This window comes from Podarcis erhardii, assembly GCF_964252035.2.
Source record: "Podarcis erhardii genome assembly, chromosome: 13".
In the NCBI taxonomy this organism is placed as follows: domain Eukaryota; kingdom Metazoa; phylum Chordata; class Lepidosauria; order Squamata; family Lacertidae; genus Podarcis; species Podarcis erhardii.
Window position 1 is genome coordinate 17317537 of NC_138502.1, and position 20414 is coordinate 17337950.

A 20414-nucleotide genomic window follows, 5' to 3' on the forward strand; every position below is an offset into this window, starting at 1 on the left:
CACCTCCTTCAGATTTATACTGTATTTGGGAAGTTCTAACAAAACAAATTCCTTCCAGTAGCACCTTAAAGACCAACTAAGTCAGTTCTTGGTATGAGCTTTCGTGTGCATGCACACTTCTTCAGATACACTGGGAAGTTCTGTTATGTTTTGTTATATGGCTGTTCTTGTTTGTAAGCCTCTTTGAGATTCTCTTGAAAGAAAAGCAGCATAGAAATACAATAAATCATGTCAAATCAATCAAATCAAGAATAATATGCAAATTAATGGCATTTGTTGTTGGGAGGTGGGTGCTTGGAATGTTGCTAGTGAATGGTGATTGGATAGAAGTTTTGAAAAAGGAGTTTGAATTCTGCTGGGAGACAGTTGATAGAGGCAGTTGAGTTTGAAGTTGAACTTGGAGTGACAGTTGGTTGTGGATGTAGAAAGAGAGTATTTGGAGGGGAGCAGGGTTGGTATGAGGGAGCAGGGCCAGTATTGTTTTAAATGAGGCAAAATAACCTGATAAGATAAATAAAAAATGAAACTGAAGGAGGTGAGGACAGGTGACCCCACCTAGGCCCAAAGCCCCCCTCAATAATTACCCCAGGCCTCAAAAACTGTCCAAAATTCCCTTTCTCTCTTCTAAAAATCCACAGCTAAAGCTTTCCTCTGCTTTTCTCACAAGATGCTGTGCATAGGCAAAATGTTACTTTTATCAGCACGAGAAGGCTTCAAAAAGCTAATGAATAGGCTCTGTCAGAGCAAGCCTGAGAACTGACTTTTATCTCATTCAGTTGCAACATCTTGGACATGCTGAACCGCAAGGCTCCTCGACCCCCTTGGCTTCTCACCCCCTTTCCTGTGAAGAGTCCAAAAGAGTCCCAAGACAGAGCTTTCTGTTCATGCTCAGGTGAACTCATGGGGCAGGACTCCTGAGGGAGGAGAAAGGGGAGGGAACTGGAAGGGGAATATATGCTCTGTGCAAATGGCTGTGAACCCGTGCTTGTTTTGTGAGTTATCACACTTGCTCCTTCTACCAGTTCGTGGATGGTAGAAATAAAGCTTTTTATCCAAAACTATTCCTTCTGTGTCTGTTTTGACTCTCATCTCCCTTTCCCGGGTGCAATACTTTTTCCCACCCGAGGGCAAAGCCTCATAAGGCTACAAAACCATGTGCTTCTCTACACTGTAAGTGATGATAAAACATTTTAATATTTCTGTTTTAAATAAATGGTACTGCACACACATGCCTCTTGAATGGCTTCTTAAGAAGTTGTTGTTGTTTAGTTGTTTAGTCGTGTCTGACTCTTCATGACCCCATGGACCAGAGCACGCCAGGCACTCCTGTCTTCCACTGCCTCCCGCAGTTTGGTCAAACTCATGCTGGTAGCTTTGAGAACACTGTCCAACCATCTCGTCCTCTGTCGTCCCCTTCTCTTTGTGCCCTCCATCTTTCCCAACATCAGGGTCTTTTCGAGGGAGTCTTCTCTTCTCATGAGGTGGCCAAAGTATTGGAGCCTCAGCTTCAGGATCTGTCCTTCCAGTGAGCACTCAGGGCTGATTTCCTTCAGAATGGATACGTTTGATCTTCTTGCAGTCCATGGGACTCTCAAGAGTCTCCTCCAGCACCATAATTCAAAAGCATCCATTCTTTGGTGATCAGCCTTCTTTATGGTCCAGCTCTCACTTCCATACATCACTACTGGGAAAACCATAGCTTTAACTATGCAGACCTTTGTTGGCAAAGTGATGTCTCTACTAAGTAGGAGATATCTAATAGTCCACAGTATCCGTGTTGGCTCTGGGAAGAAAGGAAGTTTAGAAATACCTGTCAAGAAGCTGGCAGTAGCATCTCAATGGGGGGCGGTGCACCCCAGGTTCCATGTCTGCGGGGGTGACAAGAAGTCACCCCGCGGGGGCTCGTGGCAGCACGAGCAGCCATTGCGCCAACACAGCCGTATGTGGAGGATCCCCCATTCCCGGCTGCAGCCACAAGCAGAGGATTCTGGGGCTGGCAGCGAACCGCTAAGTACAGCACATGTGTGACATCGCACGCATGCGCCATACGTAGCGCCATCGCACATACTCTGTATAGCGGTTTGCTGCTAGCGCCGCTCCAGTGCCGTACGGATGGTGCAGGGATCCTCTGCTTGCGGCTGCAGCCATGAATGGAGGATCCTCCGTTCACGGCTGTAGCAGTGACGGAGGGATCCCAGCACCATCTGTATGGTGCTGGAGCAGCGCCCTGGGTGTCACAACGCCTTCGTTCGCCCCTGGAAGCTGGTACAGAAGACTTGAGGGCAGTCTGTGTTTGGTGCCAGCTGAGGGCATGGCAGCATGACAACAACCACCTGATATTTACAAGCAAGGCAACTCTTTTTTTAAAAAAGGACATATTTCTACTCTCCAATATCAAATATCATCATCATCACCACCACCACAGGCATTGCGAATGCAGAAACTTAGATTAATATTTCTTTTCGTTCGCGTGTGCTTAATTTTAATTTTCATGCAATTGTATGGTTCTGTTCTGTTTTCTCTTTAATTCATTGTGTCATTGAACTATATGGTTTTGGTTTTGAATGAATAAAAATAAACATGAATAAAACATCATTGGAGTTGTATTTTTTAAATCTCTTTTGTAAGTTGCCTTCAATAAGTTCTCACTCAAAAAGGCAATCTATAAATATTTTAAGCAAACAAACAATAATAACAGCGATATTTTCCATTTTTTCCTTTGGTGCTTTAATATTTACTGACCTATTTGTTTAATCACATTCATATTCTGCCTTTCCTCCTGGAAGCACAAGGCTACAAAAAAAGAACCATTCCCCCTCCATTTTATCTTCCTAACCACATTTTATGCTTTGTATGCAGAAAACCTGGGTTCAGGCCCAGATTCCTCTGGACTAAGTTTAGAAATGAGAACCCTGCTTAAAACTCTGGAGAGTTATTACAGGCAATATGGAACAAGATTGCCCGAAGGTCTGCCATATATTATAATTTGTATACCACTTAATCATGGTCCTCTCTAAGTGTTCTGTAAGGCAGATCTCTGTGTTTCTAACCCAGCTTGGTTAGCTAGGACTTACGATGGGGGAAGAAATCTGATTCAGTTCTCATATATAGGCAAACCTTCTAGATTCATGCTTTCTAAAACGATATGCAAACCAAAACACAGCCATCTTTTGAAATTCATACTTCTCAAGATATTGCAATGCAGTGTAATATGTACAAGAATAATTTTGCTAGGTAAAGTTTGCATAAAAATGCATATACTAATGCAAATAACATTAACACTTTTATTATATATGGAAAAAACTGCATTGCAAAAATAGGCCTTTTAAGCAAAATTGCATGCAAAGATGAAAAGGAGAAATTTGTACTAAACTGATGGATTTTCAAGAGAACCTGTTTTGAAAAAAGTTCTCTGACTGATGTGGGACTCTGGAGAGCTGTTACAGATGGGAAATGAGAAAGAGGGACTAGCTAAAGCTGACGGAGTTCCTCATTGCTAGCTAAGGCAGCCTTCCTGGCTTCCTACATTGTGGGTGAACATTCTGTAAGCAGTTCTGGTCTCTTCTTGGTACAATAATCAGCATGAAAGTAAGGGGAGCAGTGGCGAAAAAATATGTGGTATCAGATCATATGTGGTATGCAGATTGAGAGGCTTACAGCAAAGGATGGAGTGGGTGATAAAATGATATTGCACATTTCCCATGCCCTGCAAAAGTAATCTGCAAACTAACTGACTTGGAGACTGTGACATTGGAAGCAGGACTTAAAGACTTCTGCTTTGCTTCATCATGAGACTTGTCCTCTTCATCCTCTTTTTCGGTGAGCAAAAAAGCCAAGGATTTGCCCCAACTGGGAAGTGTGTGTGTGTGTGTGTGTGTGTGTGTGTGTGTGTGTGAGAGAGAGAGAGAGAGAGAGAGAGAGAGAGAGAGAGAGAGAGAGAATTTTGTCTGATCTTGGCCTTCTTCCTCTTCAGGGCCTTCATCTCAAATCTAGCCAACTAACATTCCTGCACATTTTGACTTCCTCTTGAGGCCCTCTTTCCAGCAGGAGATTGGGGAAGATGCATCACCATGCATTGCAGATGCACTTTTTTTTTTAAGGGGGAGGAGAGGAGGCAGCAGTGGCAAAGCATTTGCCAGTTTTCATATTGGGCCAGCTCTGCCCATGGTGCTGCTGGGCATATGGTGCTGGCAGGAACAGTTCATCCTGGCCAGTGCTGCTGAATGGAGAGGAAGAGACAGACTGAACCACAATCACAGGAGCAGTATAGTTGGGAAAAGGTCTGGGACTCTTTTGTTTGTGGCCAAACCAGAAGAGAGATCTGGGATTGGAGTTCCTGCTGCTGAAGTTATTTATTTAGAAAAGCACTTTTTCACTTTGTTTCTCCAATCTAAACCTCTCTACCGGTTGCTAGATGTCCCACTCAGAAAGCTGGGCATTTGCAAGCCTGAGTAGTCCCACTCCAACTGCTTTTATCTAAAAAATGAAATGTTGTGCAATCCATTGGACCTCTTCCACCTTCTCTATTTTAGCATCAAGTGAGCATGGGGGAAAGGGATTGGAGGGGAGAAGATGGTTGAAGCGTGACATGATGCAACAGGGGAATGTGTGTGCATGTGGTATATGCATGTAAGAAAGAGCTAGATCTCTCATTTCTTTGCATGAGCAGTGAGTTCACTGTTGTGAGCTCACAATCTGAAACCTGTAGTTAGGGGACTGAGGAAACCTTTGGCCTACAGGCCATTTTCCCCAAGCTCCACCCACCTACACTACACCTGATGTCATATGTGAGACAGGTACAGATATGACTACTGTAGAACAAACAGAAGCCTACAGTGAGCTCCTGCTTGTTCCCTTGTGAGCAGGGCTCCCTTAAAGTGCTAAGCAGTTGACTAGGCAGAGAGACCTACAAGAATTAACTGCACCATTTTGAAGTAGTTTGCATTGAAAGCACTTCCGAAAACAGGCTTTTTTTTCCTCTGCAAGAAAGAAAACCCTCCATTTCAGCAAGCAGCACATTGCAAACCATTGTGTATATAGCTCTTAAATAAAGCAGTGCCTATATGTGTTTACTACTGGGGATGGAAGGATATGGTGTGGAATCAGTTCAGTTATTTATTTCTTCTTTCCAGGCTACCCTATAACTAAAGAGGAAAATGTTCCAGAAGGTAAGGACCCAACAAAGCTGGATGGAGTGGGGAAATGACTCCAGTAGCCTCAAACCTTTTAGATATCACATGCCTCCAGCGTCTTTGACTTTCATTCTTTGGGGCTCTTCCAGTCTCCAAGGTCCTGATTGAGCATTGCCTGCAGATGCCTATCATTCAGTCCTGTTGGCCACTCATGAAGTTTTGGGATTTCGACTGGGGAGGGCATGCTCTTCAAAGGCACTCTACATAGGGTATGCTGTGCGATTTCTGGAATCACATAATTGATAGCATAATCACTGTCATTTTAAACTAAAAAAATGCACGAGAACACACACCATTCTAAGCTGGTTTTTAAAATATCTAAGAAGGCACTCTTGGCCACTACAGCCACATTCAGGGGCAGTGTCAGATCCAAAAGCCTATCTGAACTTCAAACTTGAGTCCTCAGGGTGAGTGCAACCCCACCTAAAACTTCCATATTTATACACCTACCCCATAATCCCTAAGCATGTTCATCTTGTTTTGATATCATAATTTTCATTCAGTTCATGCCACCACCACCCCCGATACCCTCTAAGACCTTCCACTACTTCTCTAGCAGCAGATGGAAGAGTGAGAGGATGAGGTGGGTGTCCTCCACACCCTGGCAGCACTTGAGCCCAAATATCTAGACAATCTCACTCACACAGAAAGTAATAAGCACAGGAAGCAAGAAAGAACCTTGCCAATATACTCTCAGAACCACCTTCTGGGACTTGTTCTCCAGGAAGGACCAGAACCACCACAATACATATTGTATTGTTTTTATGACGTTTTATCGCATTTATATTGCTGTACGCTGCCTTGACACTTTACATGAGATACAATTTATAAGTGATTGTGTGTGTGTTATATGTGATGCAAGAGAACCAATAAGGACACATTTCCCAGGTAAGATCCTCCCCCTACCTGGCCTGATCACCTTGGCAACGCCTCTCCAGATGTGATTGGGCAGCTGGCTGAGGTAGGCAGAGACTTCCAGGTATCCCACCTGGGGAAGGCGAAGCCAAGCCTGTGCTAATGGTGCCACATAGGGTCCAGGGGGCTGCGCGCAACCACATTTAATGTGGGTCATTCTCACTTCCAATGCTTGGTATAGGTTGGAACTGTTGGATTGTGTTCGCTTTCTTCATACAGCAATTTGCTTGGTTCCTAGAGATGAAATATTCCCAGAGATAGGTTCTCTCTTGCAGAATCTCTCCCCACCATCCAGCATACTGTTTCCTTTTTGTCGTCATTCCAGAGATAATTTTCCATCCTCCCAACATCCACATGAGCCCTAGCTGGATAGTCTCGCTGGGAGGAAATGTCACCATCTCTTGCTGGGTTCATTTAGACTGCTGGCTGGATTTCTTTCTGCATAAAGATGGTGTGAAAATAAGCACCACCAGTGGTGGATATAAAAGAAAGGCACTGTTCCACATCAGTGATGTCACAAGAAAAGATGGAGGGACATACAGCTGTCACTACAGAATGCCACTGAAGACATACCGGTCAGAACACAGCAACTCTGTGCAGTTGTTTATATTAGGTAAGAGGTTCAGCAATTGGCTAAGGGTGGAGGGGGTTGTAACTTTTTGAGGGGTAAACTACACTTCCCAGAATCCTCTGAGGGAAGCCATGACTGTTAACGTGGTATAAATGTGATTTAGATGTGTGGAGTGGATGTGACCAAAGTCCTGCTCAGCCTTATAGAAGATAATCCTGCTTCATTAGTTCTAAACCTGATTCTACAGAATAGTGTTCCTGCTTTTCTGGGGCAACCCAGTCGGATGGGCGGCATATAAATAATAAAATTATTGTTATTATTTTCTCCTACCAAGAAACCTGTGTATTTTGCCTAAGGGCATAGACAGACCTAAGTAACATCTGGATTTTGGGCCCTTCAGACTGGCAATTTATTGCAGGTGTATTTGTGACACTATAGTAATGTTAGTGGTGGTTTTATTCTCTTTTATTCTGTGGTGCATCTCAAATGCTACCACATTATTGCTGTCCAGGCTGGCTCTAGTGCCACGAAAGCAGGACAAAAGACAAAAAACAAACCCAGAACATTTGTAGTGTTCTCTATGTTAACTGTGCTCAGAATGCTACCAGGGTCATAGATGAGCTTGCTTTCAATACTGTTTGAGCCTGCGGAAGTTTTGAGACTGTCACACTGTTCTGTCCTCACAAGGGTCAGTTAAGTTGCAGAAAGACATTCTGGAGACTGATGGTGTAACACTCTTCAAGAATATCTATCACCAAAGGACATCTTACACAAATCGCCTCACCACCATTACTGCACAACCAAGATTAATAACTGACCCTTGTGGGGGAAGAACACACACTGCTTCATTTTCAAGTCAGTGCATATCCTGTAAGGGCCTGCTGAAATCCCTGATTTATTTTTGCCCTTTGGTTGTGCTATATCCCCTCTGGACAGAAATCATTCAGTGGAATTGGGGAATTAAAGCTGTAAAGAAACGTCAGCTTGGAGAGCCCCCCCCCAAAGCAGAATTCCAGCAAGTTACAGAACGTGCACTGATTGGAAATGAAGCAGTATGGCCACCCCAAAAGTGTTGCAGCTACAAACATTATTGAAAATGGGCTCACGTATTACCAACCCAATAGCATCATGAGCACAAATGATCATGGCTATTCAGTATATTAAAAAAGAAGTCTGGAGGGGCCTAAGGAGTGAATGAACGTGAAAATCACCTAATATTAGATCCAGGAGAAACTGACTCCTAGATTATTGGGCTCGGGGAGTAGAGAACCTGAGAAAGGTCGCTGTGCGAGGTTATCAAAAATTAAAAGGTCAAAAATTATATGCCCTTCTTCCCAGAGGCCTTTGGTGGTACAAACTGAAACCTGCATAGCATATGAATGTCTGCTACTTCCTCCCATATTCTATGTGATCTAGAGCAGATTCCATCTATCAGCCAACATTTCCTCTCTGCCTCCATCTCCCTGCCATTGCTTTGGTTACCACCAAGCAGACAGATAAAAAGTGCTGGGGAACCCAAAATCTTCCACACCCCTTTATGACATTTTGATTGGCCTAATAAGGATACTTGCCCAATATGGTTTCTGGATGTGTTTTCCCCCACCTTGTGGACCAACATATAGACCTTTCTATTTTGGCAGCCCATGATTGTTTGCTTCCTGGACTTCAAAACTGTGGCTATTTTAAACTAGCAGATCCTTGGGTCAGCTTGGGTGGATACTTGTGAACCTCAGGGGCATTTAAATGGTGTTGCCCTCTTTTTCACTCCAGTGACAGAAAGTGCAGAATTGGGAGGTGTGCTGCCAAATATCGCAGTTCTTTCCAAGGATATCAGGACAAAAGGAATGAGGAGGTGGAAGGGGAACCAAACAGTTTTATTAACAAATAAACAGCAGGCATACAAAGCATAAAATAAAACATACCCGACAGGGGCTACCCAATCTCCCCTTCAGCTGCCTGGAGCCCCAGGTAGAGCAGCAGGAGAAAGACCCCAAGCATCAGGTCCTTTGCTCTGGGCAGAAGCTCACTGGGCCCCTCCAGTGGCGTAGCGTGGGTTGTCAGCACCTGGGGCAAGGCAAGTAATTTGCGCCCCCTAACCCGTGGATTTGCACCCCCTAACCTGTGGATTTGCGCCCCCTAACCCGTGGATTTGCGGACCCTACCCTAACCCTAACCCCCAGATGTTGCGCCCGGTGCGGCCGGCCCCCCCTGCACCCCCCACGCTACGCCACTGGGCCCCTCCCACTCATGGCTTTTATAGCCTGCCTTGATGTAATCAAGTGCACCTGGCATTACTCATGATGAATACAGGGTGGCTGAGAGTCTCCCACTACCTGCAGCCGGCATCCAGCCAGCACTTGCAACACAGAAGAAACTCCCGACAGGTGTGTAAAACACAAGAATCCAACTGGGGATGTTAAAGGGAAAGGGACATGTCACTGAACTCCTCGAAATACAATTGTCTTCCGCATTTCCACCACAGGAGGGGAATGACCACAGCCCTGTCTCTTCCTTTCCACAGATCCTAGCCTACCCAAACCCACAATAAGCCCCATTGGGATGAGCGCCATTGAAAAAAATGCAACTATCCAGTGCCAGTCCCAAAGTCCAATTGCAGGTTTCTATCTCCAAAAAGATGAAGACCAAATGGATCATAAGCACATGGAGATCAATGGGACTAGGGGCAGCTACACAATCAGCAACATTAGCCGGGCAGATGGAGGAGGTTACAGGTGCCGTTATAGCTCTGAATCAGAACCCTTTGTTATCTCAGAGCCTAGTGATCCTGTGGAGTTGCTGCTAGAAGGTAAGGAATCTCTCTCTCTCTCTCTCTCCCCACCTCTCACCATATGGACCCATTTCAAAGAAAATTTTTAATGTCTGCAGAATGTCTAGTAGCCAAGCACTAGGAGGCTATCCATTCAGGGCAGCTGGGAGGATAAAACAGCAGTAGCATTTCTCGAGGACCTAGTTCTTTCATCAGAAAAAGCAAGAAAGGAGTTCAGTGGTACCTCGCAAGACGAAATTAATTCGTTCTGCGAGTTTTTTCGTCTTGCGAATTTTTCGTCTTGCGAAGCACGGATTTTGGAAAAGCTTCAAAAATCACCAAAGTCTTCAAAAACCTCAAAAAAGGCTATCACACCGCGTGCTATGAGTTGCTCCTTGAAGTCAAGTCGCAACTGCACCCCCTGAATGCACCCTGGGTATTAACGGTTTTAAGAAAAAGGAAACAAACTTGCAAGACGTTTTCGTCTTGCGAAGCAAGCCCATAGGGAAATTCGTCTTGCGAAGCAACTCAAAAAATGAAAAACTCTTTCATCTTGCGAGTTTTTCGTCTTACAAGGCATTCGTCTTGCGAGGTACCACTGTTTCTCAAAATATTTCCATTACAATGAAGTTAAAACTACTTTGGCAAAGTTCTAGGCTATACCCTGACACTCATTTGGGACTTGGTAGTTTGGGAGTCCTGAGAGTGGCATATGCTGGGCAAACGGATGGGAAAGGTGTGATAGCAATCAATGTGATTTATTTGGTTGGAGCTGTGGATTTGTGCAATGTCAGGTGATTTTGGCCAAAGTGCATCATTAGGAATGTTGCTGAAACACATTTTATTCCCCAATATTTCCAAGGCAAAACCAGCCTTTCAGGGTCTAGCGATGCCTCTATCTCACCCAATTAAGATAAATTGAAGCAGATGACAAGGGGTAGTTGAAACCAAGTGCTTGCACTTTCAAAAAAGGCAAAATTCTACCCATTACAGCAGGGATGTGAAATCTTTTGTTTTAAATTTTCTTTCTTTCTTTCTTTCTTTCTTTCTTTCTTTCTTTCTTTCTTTCTTTCTTTTTCTTTCTGCATGCCCTTGATAGTTTGGGCTAAAATTAATATAAATTAATGATTCCTATATGTTTTCTGAGTGAAGTTATAACTGTACAACAGAGGGTAGCGCAATGTCCCAAATGTACCTCTCTGGCCTGCGATTGAGGACAGGAACCATCTTAAGATGGTTGTGATCTCATTTCTGCTTTCCTTCTTTCTGTATACAGATCTCGAATTACCCATACCTGTCATCTCCATCTACCCCAGTTTGTTTGTTTCCCTGGGCCACTCAGTCACCATCCAGTGTAAAACTGAAGAACAATCTGCAAAGTTTTTTCTCCATAAAGCTGGAGACCCGAAACCAAGGTTTCTCACAAGCCCAAAGTCAAATGAGGGAGAGCTTTCCCTGAACATCAGCTGGGAGGACAAAGGGAGCTACAGGTGCAGCTATATACCTCAATCAAATCTTTTCTTGCACTCACGCCACAGTTCCCCCTTGCAACTTCCAGCAACAGGTGTGTAATATCTAACTTGCCATTTTCTGGCTCCCTGTAGCTTCTCATTGTCCTTGATTTCTCCGTTAATTAATTAATTAATTACTTGAAGTCAGGTATAAGCAGCTGGAGGAGGAGGAGGAGAGGGTAGAGAGAGAATAAAGAGCTGTGAATGGATGGGGGCACTCTCTTCCCATCCTTTGGACCCCCCTGGGAAACTCAACAAACCTGCTGTACCTGGAACTGGGTGAAAAAAGTGCAGCTGAATGGGACACAGCTGTGGGCAGCCTGAGGAAGTACCTGCCCATAAAAAGCAAGTCTAGAGTGAGGAAATGGGGTGATGCCCTCTGTTTCCAGCAACTTTTCTCATTGCGAGACCTTTGTGGGTGAGCTGACCCTGGATGAGAGCCCAGAGGCTGAGAGGGAGGTTGTTTTAGAAGGAAATATATATATATATATTAGTAACTTTGTATTAATGTAACACTTTTATATGTATAGTAACTGTATTTTTGTAATATTTTGCTTTGTTTGTCCTGGCTTCAGTTTTCCATGCACCGTTTACAGATATTTTAAATGTATTAAGTGGTACAGTGGTACCTTGGGTTACATACGCTTCAGGTTACAGACTCAGCTAACCCAGAAATATTACCTCGGGTTAAGAACTTTGCTTCAGGATGAGAACAGAAATCGTGGTCTGGTGGTGTGGCGGCAGCAGGAGGCCCCATTAGCTAAAGTGGTGCTTCAGGTTAAGAACAGTTTCAGGTTAAGTACGGACCTCCGGAATGAATTAAGTACTTAACTTGAGGTACCACTGTATAGAAATTAAATGATCAATCAATCAATCAATCAATCAATCAAGATGGGTAGTGAGATCCTGTACAAGCATTATTCTATAAACCACATTTCTGTGCCACCAAATCCAAATTGTGCCTGCTTAAAAGGTAAAGGTAAAGGTACCCCTGACTTTTAGGTCCAGTCGTGGACGACTCTGGGGCTGCAGAGCTCATCTCACTCTATAGGCCGAGGGAGCCGGCATTTGTCTGCAGACAGCTTCCAGGTCATGTGGCCAGCATGACTAAGCCGTTTCTGGCGAACCAGAGCGGCGCATGGAAACACCGTTTACCTTCCGGCCAGAGTGGTACCTATTTATCTACTTGCACTTGACGTGCTTTCGGACTGCTAGGTTGGCAGGAGCAGGGGCCAAGCAACAGGAGCTCACCTTCTGATCGGCAAGCCCTAGGCTCTGTGGTTTAGGCCACAGCGCAACCCGCGTCCCAGATGGCTGCTTAGTTAAGGCTAAATCCACCATCGACTGCCAAAACTTCTCTCACAGCTTTAAGAGAAACTGCTCAGATGTAACACTCAATCTTTAGTGTGCCCAGAGAAGACTCTGTTGGCAATTGCTGGTGGAGGGGGGGGGGGAGAGAGACACATTATCATGTAGGAGGAGGAGTTTGGATTTGATATCCCGCCTTTCACTCCCCTTCAGGAGTCTCAAAGCGGCTAACATTCTCCTTTCCCTTCCTCCCCCACAACAAACACTCTGTGAGGTGAGTGGGGCTGAGAGACTTCAAAGAAGTGTGACTAGCCCAAGGTCACCCAGCAGCTGCATGTGGAGGAGCGGAGACGCGAACCCGGTTCCCCAGATTACGAGTCTACCGCTCTTAACCACTACACCACACTGGCTCTCAATGTAACAATGTAACAATGTGAATAATATGCCAGCCATTTCTCCTCCTTTGTCATCCAAGCAGTTTTATGGGTAGAAGAATTGACTTTTTTTCTTGAAAGATGAATGCACTCCTTTGTGGATCCTTGGTCAGATGGGTGGGGTATAATCTCTTCACTTAATGTTGCATTTTAATCTTGTTTTTAAGTTGTTTTCATTCAACTCATTTTTATTATTGGTTGTTAGCTGCCCTGAGCCCGGCCTTGCCTGGGGAGGGCAGGGTATAAATAAAATTTATTATTATTACTATTACCTAGATCACAGCTTACCCAAACCAAGCATCAGCCTGAGCCATGATGAAGAGGTCACCCTAGGCAGTAATGTGACAATTGATTGCAGAAGCAACACCACTGCTGTCAGGTTCTATTTCCAAAAGTATGGAGTTGCGAAGCCTGTTCAGCTCATCCAAAACAATGGAACTCTTGCCAAGTTCTTCATCAGCAACGCAAGCTGGGAGCACTCGGGATATTACAGCTGCACATACAGCACCCTGCCAGATTGCTTTGCCATCTCAGAACCCAGCGATGAGGTGGAGTTACAGCTAACAGGTAAAAAAAAAAATCTGATTTTGCATGCATCTGCTTCCCAACTGAAAGTCCCATTCATCTTTGGTTGGTTTCTTTTTTAAAATTAATTGAATTTTAGCTGCAGCTATGACTGCTGGGTGAGAGAAACGTGCTAAGAGGAAGGTACGCTTGGCAAATCCACACTGTGATCAGCTCCCATCCAGAAACCAATGTCCCCACTGTGGAAGGACATGTGGATACAGAAAATTGGCCTCCACAGTCACTTACGGACTCATTGTTAAAACTGTGTTTATGGAAGACAATCTTACTCAGCTATGAGTGATTGCCAAAGAGGAAGAGTTAGTTGTGGCAAACCGTGATGAGGCTATTTGTACAGGGCAGCTATAGAACCATGGGAATCCTTTACTTGAGGGCATATGAGAACATTATAATTTATTATTATTATTTATTTTATTACCACCACCACTACTACTACTTTGTCACTTGTTACTTGAAGGTCTCCAGGCAACTTACAACACATCTAAAACAGTAATATAAATATAACATAAAATATAACAGGAAGTTGGCAATGCAACAGCTTGAATACCCTGAAAAGCCCGGCTGGATCAGGCCAGTGGCCCATCTAGTGCAGCAACCTGTTCTCATAGTTGCCACCAGATGACTGTGGGAAGCCCAAAAGGAGCTGAATGCAGCAGCAGCAGCTCTCACCACTGGTTCTCCAAGATATACTGTCTCTAATAGTGGAGGTTCTCCAGTGGGGAAATCATTTGGGAGAACAATGAGGTATTCATTTTAAAACAAAAAACCAAAAAACCGTTGTTTACACACACACACACACACACACACACACACACACACACACACACACAATATTGTTGTAACTTGCCCTGGATCTTAAAATGAAGGGTGGGTCAGCAATCCAAATTATTATTACTACTACTACTACCACTTACTACTACTAGTAGTAGTACTACTAAAAAGATTTCCAAACTCTTGAACTTGAGGCATCTTTGGCAAAACCCTAGGCTAAGTTCCAGTGTACACACAGGTAATTTGGGGGTCCTGAGGCTAGATCCTGTATACAAGGAAATGGGGACAAAAAAGGAATCTCAGTAGAGTTAAGGTGAATCAGATGGGAAAACTTCATATATGTTAATGGTGGATTATTTGAGATGATGTGTGAACTGTTATCTCTGCTACTTCACAAACTAACATCTGTTTGGAAAAAGGCTAGTTGCAGCTCCAGCATCTCACTCACAACCTTTTCTCAATTGCAGATCCAGACCTAGCCAGACCCACCATCTCCCTGAGTCCTAGAGGACCACTTCCTCTGGGGGGAAATGTGACCCTCAATTGCCAAGGCCAAGGTGTCCGATTCAAATTTTATAAGCATAGAGAGAATTTTGTACCACAGCTGTTGAAGAACAATTTGGATGGCGCTCACCTTGTCATCAGCAACCTGAGCAGAGATGATGCAGTAGGATACAGCTGCAAATACAGCAGTACCTGTATATCAGAAGTCTTTTCAGTCTCCAGTGAAATAGTGAAACTGCTGATCTTAGGTAACATAAAGAGTTTTCTCATGTTATGCTATCTCTGGGGGGAAGTCAACTGTACCTGGGTTTAGTTACCTGCGATAAACAGTCTACTGGGGAAGAATGTAAAAGCCAACATGTGTAGCTATGTATCTTCTGAATAGCCTGGAGTTCTCTTCGCATGCTCATACATTCTCTCTACATGGTTTTGGATGTGTGTGGTTTTCTGTGACGAATATTTTCCTCCCTGAGCACATTCCTTTTAAAGCACATTTTCCTTCCTCTTCCAGGGGCTGCTATCAGGTGGAAGTGAGATTAATGGGAAGTGAGAGAGGAGGTGGGGAAGTTGTGTGGAGGAAAAGGACAGGAGGGAAACTGAGTCTGAGGGACCAAGCACCAAGAGGCAGGAAGCAAGAAAATGAGCTGAGAGAATAGGAAGAAGGAAAGGGAAAGGGAAGTAGAAAGTGAGCTGTTGTTCATGTTAAGCAGAAGACATGGAGAGGGTGAAAAAGGGCTGAAACAGCAGAGGAGTACCAGCAACAGCCACCTCAAATCTGCCAGTACAATCCCATGCACATTTACTGAGAAGTACTGGTAAGTCCTTTTTTGCTGACAGGCAGACCTCATAGGAAGGAACTAAGGACCAGGTGTGCAGCATGGGAGTCATTTTGGACTCACAGCTGTCCATGGAGGCACAGGTTAATTCTGTGTCCAGGGCAGCTGTCTACCAGCTCCATCTGGTACGCGGGCTGAGACCCTACCTGCCCGTGGACTGTCTTGCCAGAGTGGTACATGCTCTAGTTATCTCCCACATGGTCTACTGCAATGCGCTCTGTGTGGGGCTACCTTTGAAGGTGACTCGGAAATTGCAATTAATCCAGAATGAATCTCGGCGGCTGCCCCCAGTCACCAGTCTAGCTGCCGCATTCTGGATTAATTGTAGTTTCCGAGTCACCTTCAAAGGTAGCCCCACGTAGAGCGCATTGCAGTAGTCCAAGCAGGAGATAACTAGAGCATGCACCACTCTGGCGAGACAGTCCGCGGGCAGGTAGGGTCTCAGCCTGTTTTGTCTGTTAAACATACCATATTTTCCTGTGTATAACACGACCCCATGTATAAGACGACCCCTATTTTTGGGAGCCCTCAACAGTTGTTGAGCTTCTTTTGTAAGTCCGCTGATCTGTTGAGCAACTTTTCGACAATCCTTCGCTCTGGTTGACAGAACTGGTGCTATAATACACCACATACTGGCACTCACCAAATACTCTTCCAAAGCTGGGAAGAGTGGGTAAGCAGTCTCCTTGCTGACATATCCCTGCTACCGCCAGAGCACCAGCCCTCACTTAGCATATTAACCTGTGTATAAGACGACCCTCAATTTATCACAAAAGAATTCAGAAAAAAGGTCGTCTTGTGCATGGAAAAATATGTTATGTCTTTCCAGTCATGGTTCCAAAGGACTAGATTGTGCTGCCACTCAATGACAACTTAATCATATGTGCACATGGAGTTGTGGTCCTGTATTTTAGATTGGATTGGATGCCCAGTTGGCATTAGTAGAACCTGTGGTGTCAAACATATGGAACATACAGAATTCTCACTTCAGAATTGCTTGCCTGTGGCCCATCTTGCTGTGTTTTTAGCACCAAACAAAGACCTCTTTATTCTCCCTGGCTCTTTATTTAAATCTATACTCTGTGATGAGAACATGCTGTTGTTATATCTATCTATCTATCTATCTATCTATCTATCTATCTATCTATCTATCAATCTATCTATCTATCTATCTATCTTTGTGGATTTTAAGCCAGCCCCCAAACATTTATATTGAAGCATGCAAACCTATTATATGAATAAGAAGAGGACGTCTCCTGATGGCCAAGAACTGGACCTAATTGTTTGGCGGTTGACATCTCACTTCCTGTTTCCTTTTATGCACAGATTCCCCATTGTCCGCACCTGTCATTTCCATCCAACATGGAGGATGTGTTGCACTTGGAGGGCAGGTCACGATCAGGTGTGAATCTGATTCTGAAGATGTGAACTTCTCTCTTCACAAGACCGGAGACACAAATCCTACGCTCATGAATGGTCACTTTTATGTGGGCGAATTTACCATCAGCAATTTTATACGGGAGCATGAAGGCAACTATAGCTGCATCTATGAAAGCACAGAAGAGCCTTTTATGATTTCAGCACCCAGTGTTTCCCTGGGGATTCTGATATCGGGTATCGTATCAGACTTTGGTTTAGGAGGTCTTTGAAGCTTAATTGAAAATTCCAGTAAGCTTCAAAACATGCAAGTCTCGGTCACATTGGGCTTATTATGGTGAAGAGAGGCATTCTTATGTGCCTTTAACATCAGGCTGACATGAGTTAATTTAGCAGATAAAGGTTTCTCTAACAGGAAGATTGATGGTTGGGGAAAACAGCTCCTATTGGGGGATTATGCACATTGGCCAGATAACATACAAAATTCAGTCGACATATGCAGATTCCCCAAGGTCTGTTGGAAACTTACCATAATGACCAGAGAGTGTACAAAATTCAGACACTATGTACACATTCCCCAAGGACTGTTGGAGATATATTGACTGGGAAATGTGCTCAATTCCCTCTTCACAGACAGATTACATGCACATTCTTCATAAAGCCTGGTGAATATATATAATGGTTGGTTGTTATGCACATTAAACTGCTCAGCGTATATTATATTTGTTAACCAATTAGAGAGTTTGGGGGGGTTGTTTTTTGTTTTGCAACCAAGCAGTTTACAAATTATGCTAAATAAAATAAAATAACAATGTACCCTTAACATGCCACCTCATCATCCAGACCTTGATTTCTCATCTCATTCCAGATACCTATAATTGCACCCAAGTCAACATCATCCGCTTTGCCATAGGAGTTCTGATTCTTCTTCTGCTTACATGTATCATTCTCAGTAATCAGCACTTCAGAGGGAACATGATAAATATCTCCTGATATGTTTCCTTTTCCTTTATCAACAATTGCAACCCAAAAGACAAGAGGAGTGCAGTTCAGTGGCACCGCATATGAATTGATCTCCATTATCCTCAACTCCATCATTCTTTTTGTGCAGAGGATATCTATTTGAAAACCCAAAATGCTACTACCAATGGCCCAGGTCCAAACAAGGCACTGAGATTCCTCAAGGGCAATGAGCTTGGTCTTCCTCAGATTTCTACTGCTTTCTCCCACAGAGTCCACTAAAAGTACCAGTTCCAGGAACCAAAGTCGGCACACTTCATATTTTCAGCAGAATACATTTTGAATTACATTGAATTAGAGCAGAATTGCATCCTGATTTTGATGTGCAACATTCCTAGAGATGTTGCAGTTGTTGGCTGAGAAGCAAAGCAAACATGGCTTTGCTACTGTATGTAGCCTGACAACAAGATGATTTTTCTCAAGAAGTATGACATTTGGGGTCCACTTTGGTAAATCTCAGATATACCAGATGAGTTTCTGTGTAAGACATGCCAAGAAGTGAACTTCATCTCCCTTTGGCCCTGCACTCAAACCATGAAACGAAATGATTTTTTCTACTTATGCTTTCTAGCAAAAGGATGTTGTCAAACTTCTGGTTCATAATCCATTAGGTTCAAACTGACCAGCCCTGCATCTTAATGCTAAGAGCACCTTTGTGTTCTTTTCATTCAATTAAACAGTCACATTGCCAAGGCAGAAGACAGGTGTCACTGTTTATGGAAATGTGTTTATTCTGTGTTTCTTGTTCTGTTGCTTTTAGCAGTTTTCTGTCATTTTAATGGAAAAAATGTACATGAAGATTATAATAAAGATAAGCTTTCCTATTACCAGTGGATAGTATAGTCTCTTTGTTGAATTGTGGGTTATTTTTGGTGATATAAAATGGCCACCAGTAGGGCCTTTTTCGCATAGCATCCCTCAGAATGATGCTACATCATGACATAACAACATTGCAGAGCACTGTGGGGATTTCAAAATGGCGGCTGACTGGTTGGAAGCACTGTGGAGGAAGTTGGTAAGTTTCATGCTCCTGTCCATGAAATCCTCCCCATGTATTGCTGGAGGCAGGGGTTATTCTTAGGCTACCCTACCTCCACATTTTCAGGAAGGGTGTGATCTTCCAGTTCTATCATCGCATTGCGTGCCAAGAGCCACCTGGAAGAAATGAATGACTCACGACAACGTGGGACAATTATGGGATTAAATTGGCCACAGCTTTATTTAAACTTTCACATGTAGGAAGACCTTGGCTTAGGCAATAGGCGCGTATCCCTCCCAGTCCCCAGCCGGTTTGGGTTTGGGGCACATCAGGGTAATCAGGTCTGTCTGGGAAGTGGGCTGGCTCTGGAAGACATTTGTTTATGCAGAGTGCCCGCCCCCATTTCACCGCAACACTGGGGAGTGCGCTGACAACCTTTCAGCATATGGCCAGTGACCCCCCTCTGACTCAGACCCTTTAACAGGGAACCCTGGGATTGCATCACGCCCCTCCCCCCATTTAGAGAAGATAGACTAAAGGATTCCGCCCAAGGCCTAAAACCACCAAAGTTGTGACATTTGCTATGGGGAAGGTGAAACCTGTCAATTCAGGGAAATTCCTTCCTGGTCCCTTAACAGCAACCATCCTAAGACCGTAGCAGCACCCGCATACCTGTAAAAGAAGTTAACCTGTAAGAAAAGAGCATAAAACAAAGGGCGGGTAGGGTGGGTGAAGCTCTGGAGCTGACTATGCGCTCTCAGGTAGGCTCTACCCTTTTATCTATGCAAAGAGCTCTGCCTCCCCCCACCACAGATAGGTTCATTAGAACTAAGGTTTGGCGGGAGCCTCAAAGGGCTGTGACATGGGGAGGCGGACCAGGAACTTCTGCCGTTGTCTCAGAGATCGGCGTGCTGCATGCTGCCATGCAAAAGGTGCCCCCCAGTTGATGGGAGAGCGGTCATTTTGGAATCACAGCTGTTGCTGTTCCTTTGCACCTGCACGACTTTCTTCCCTTCCTCTGCTTCCTTCCCTCACACTGTTCTAGGGACAGAATGTAGTACCATGACATGCTTGCGCTAACTCTTTGACATCACCATAGATGCCATCTCCAGGGGGTCCTGTGTCAGGCGGCAGAGGAACCAACCCCCATGGCAGGTTGCCAGGAACAGATAAGACAAGGAAAAGTCCTCACCGTCTGCTTTTTATTCAATATTCACAGAGACAGGCTTGGGAATGCAGCCTCTTGGATGTTGCCCCAAGTGACTCTCCCCCCCCCCCTTTTCTCCCACTTCATCATTTGCCACCTTTTCTCCTACAGGTGGCGCTGAGGGCCCTCTGCTTCTGAGCCCTTTGCTCTACTACTTTCAATGCTCACTGGGTTCTGGGAGGCGGGGTCTGGAATGCTTTCTAAAGACACTGTGTCCATCAGCTGCTGCCCTCCTGGTGCTTCCTCTTCCTCCTCCTCTCCCATTATTTCCCGGCTTTCCCCTTCATCTGCCTCTGAGCTGTGACCTCCCTCAACCCCTGTTGTAATTCTGAACTGTCTTCTTCTCCTCTGGAAGGGTCGGGCTGGGGAGGCAGTCTCCACCATTCCTTTTCTGCCCAGTCCCTGACACCCTGGGTGCCCACAATTCTTTTAATGTG

At 44.5% G+C, this 20414-nt stretch overlaps 1 protein-coding gene across 5 annotated transcripts; it reads left to right on the forward strand.

Moving 5' to 3' along the window:
* The first annotated feature begins 137 nt into the window (after positions 1 to 137).
* On the forward strand, positions 138 to 18618 carry LOC309327836 (immunoglobulin superfamily member 1-like). 5 transcript variants are annotated; one of them, XM_081837390.1, is made up of 10 exons: positions 138 to 523; positions 1149 to 1170; positions 5133 to 5168; positions 6433 to 6720; positions 9200 to 9484; positions 10722 to 11009; positions 12975 to 13265; positions 14522 to 14806; positions 16721 to 17008; positions 17640 to 18618. In XM_081837390.1, the coding sequence occupies exons 1-10, from the start codon at positions 521 to 523 to the stop codon at positions 17762 to 17764; spliced, it is 1911 nt and encodes a 636-aa protein (XP_081693516.1). In that variant the 5' UTR covers positions 138 to 520; the 3' UTR covers positions 17765 to 18618. The 5 variants fall into 5 exon arrangements, with proteins under 5 accessions (XP_081693516.1, XP_081693515.1, XP_081693518.1 ...); XM_081837389.1 differs by lacking the exons at positions 138 to 523; positions 1149 to 1170 and adding an exon at positions 3733 to 3819; XM_081837392.1 differs by lacking the exons at positions 138 to 523; positions 1149 to 1170; positions 14522 to 14806 and adding an exon at positions 3733 to 3819.
* The last annotated feature ends 1796 nt before the right edge of the window (positions 18619 to 20414 follow it).

Coding starts and splice junctions, on each gene's coding strand:
- LOC309327836 (XM_081837389.1), top strand. CDS start 3,789: ATGAGACTTGTCCTCTTCATCCTCTTTTTCG. Junction 5,169..6,432: donor AGAGGAAAATGTTCCAGAAG/GTAAGGACCCAA, acceptor TCGTCATTCCAG/AGATAATTTTCCATCCTCCC. Junction 6,721..9,199: donor TGTGCAGTTGTTTATATTAG/GTAAGAGGTTCA, acceptor TCCTTTCCACAG/ATCCTAGCCTACCCAAACCC.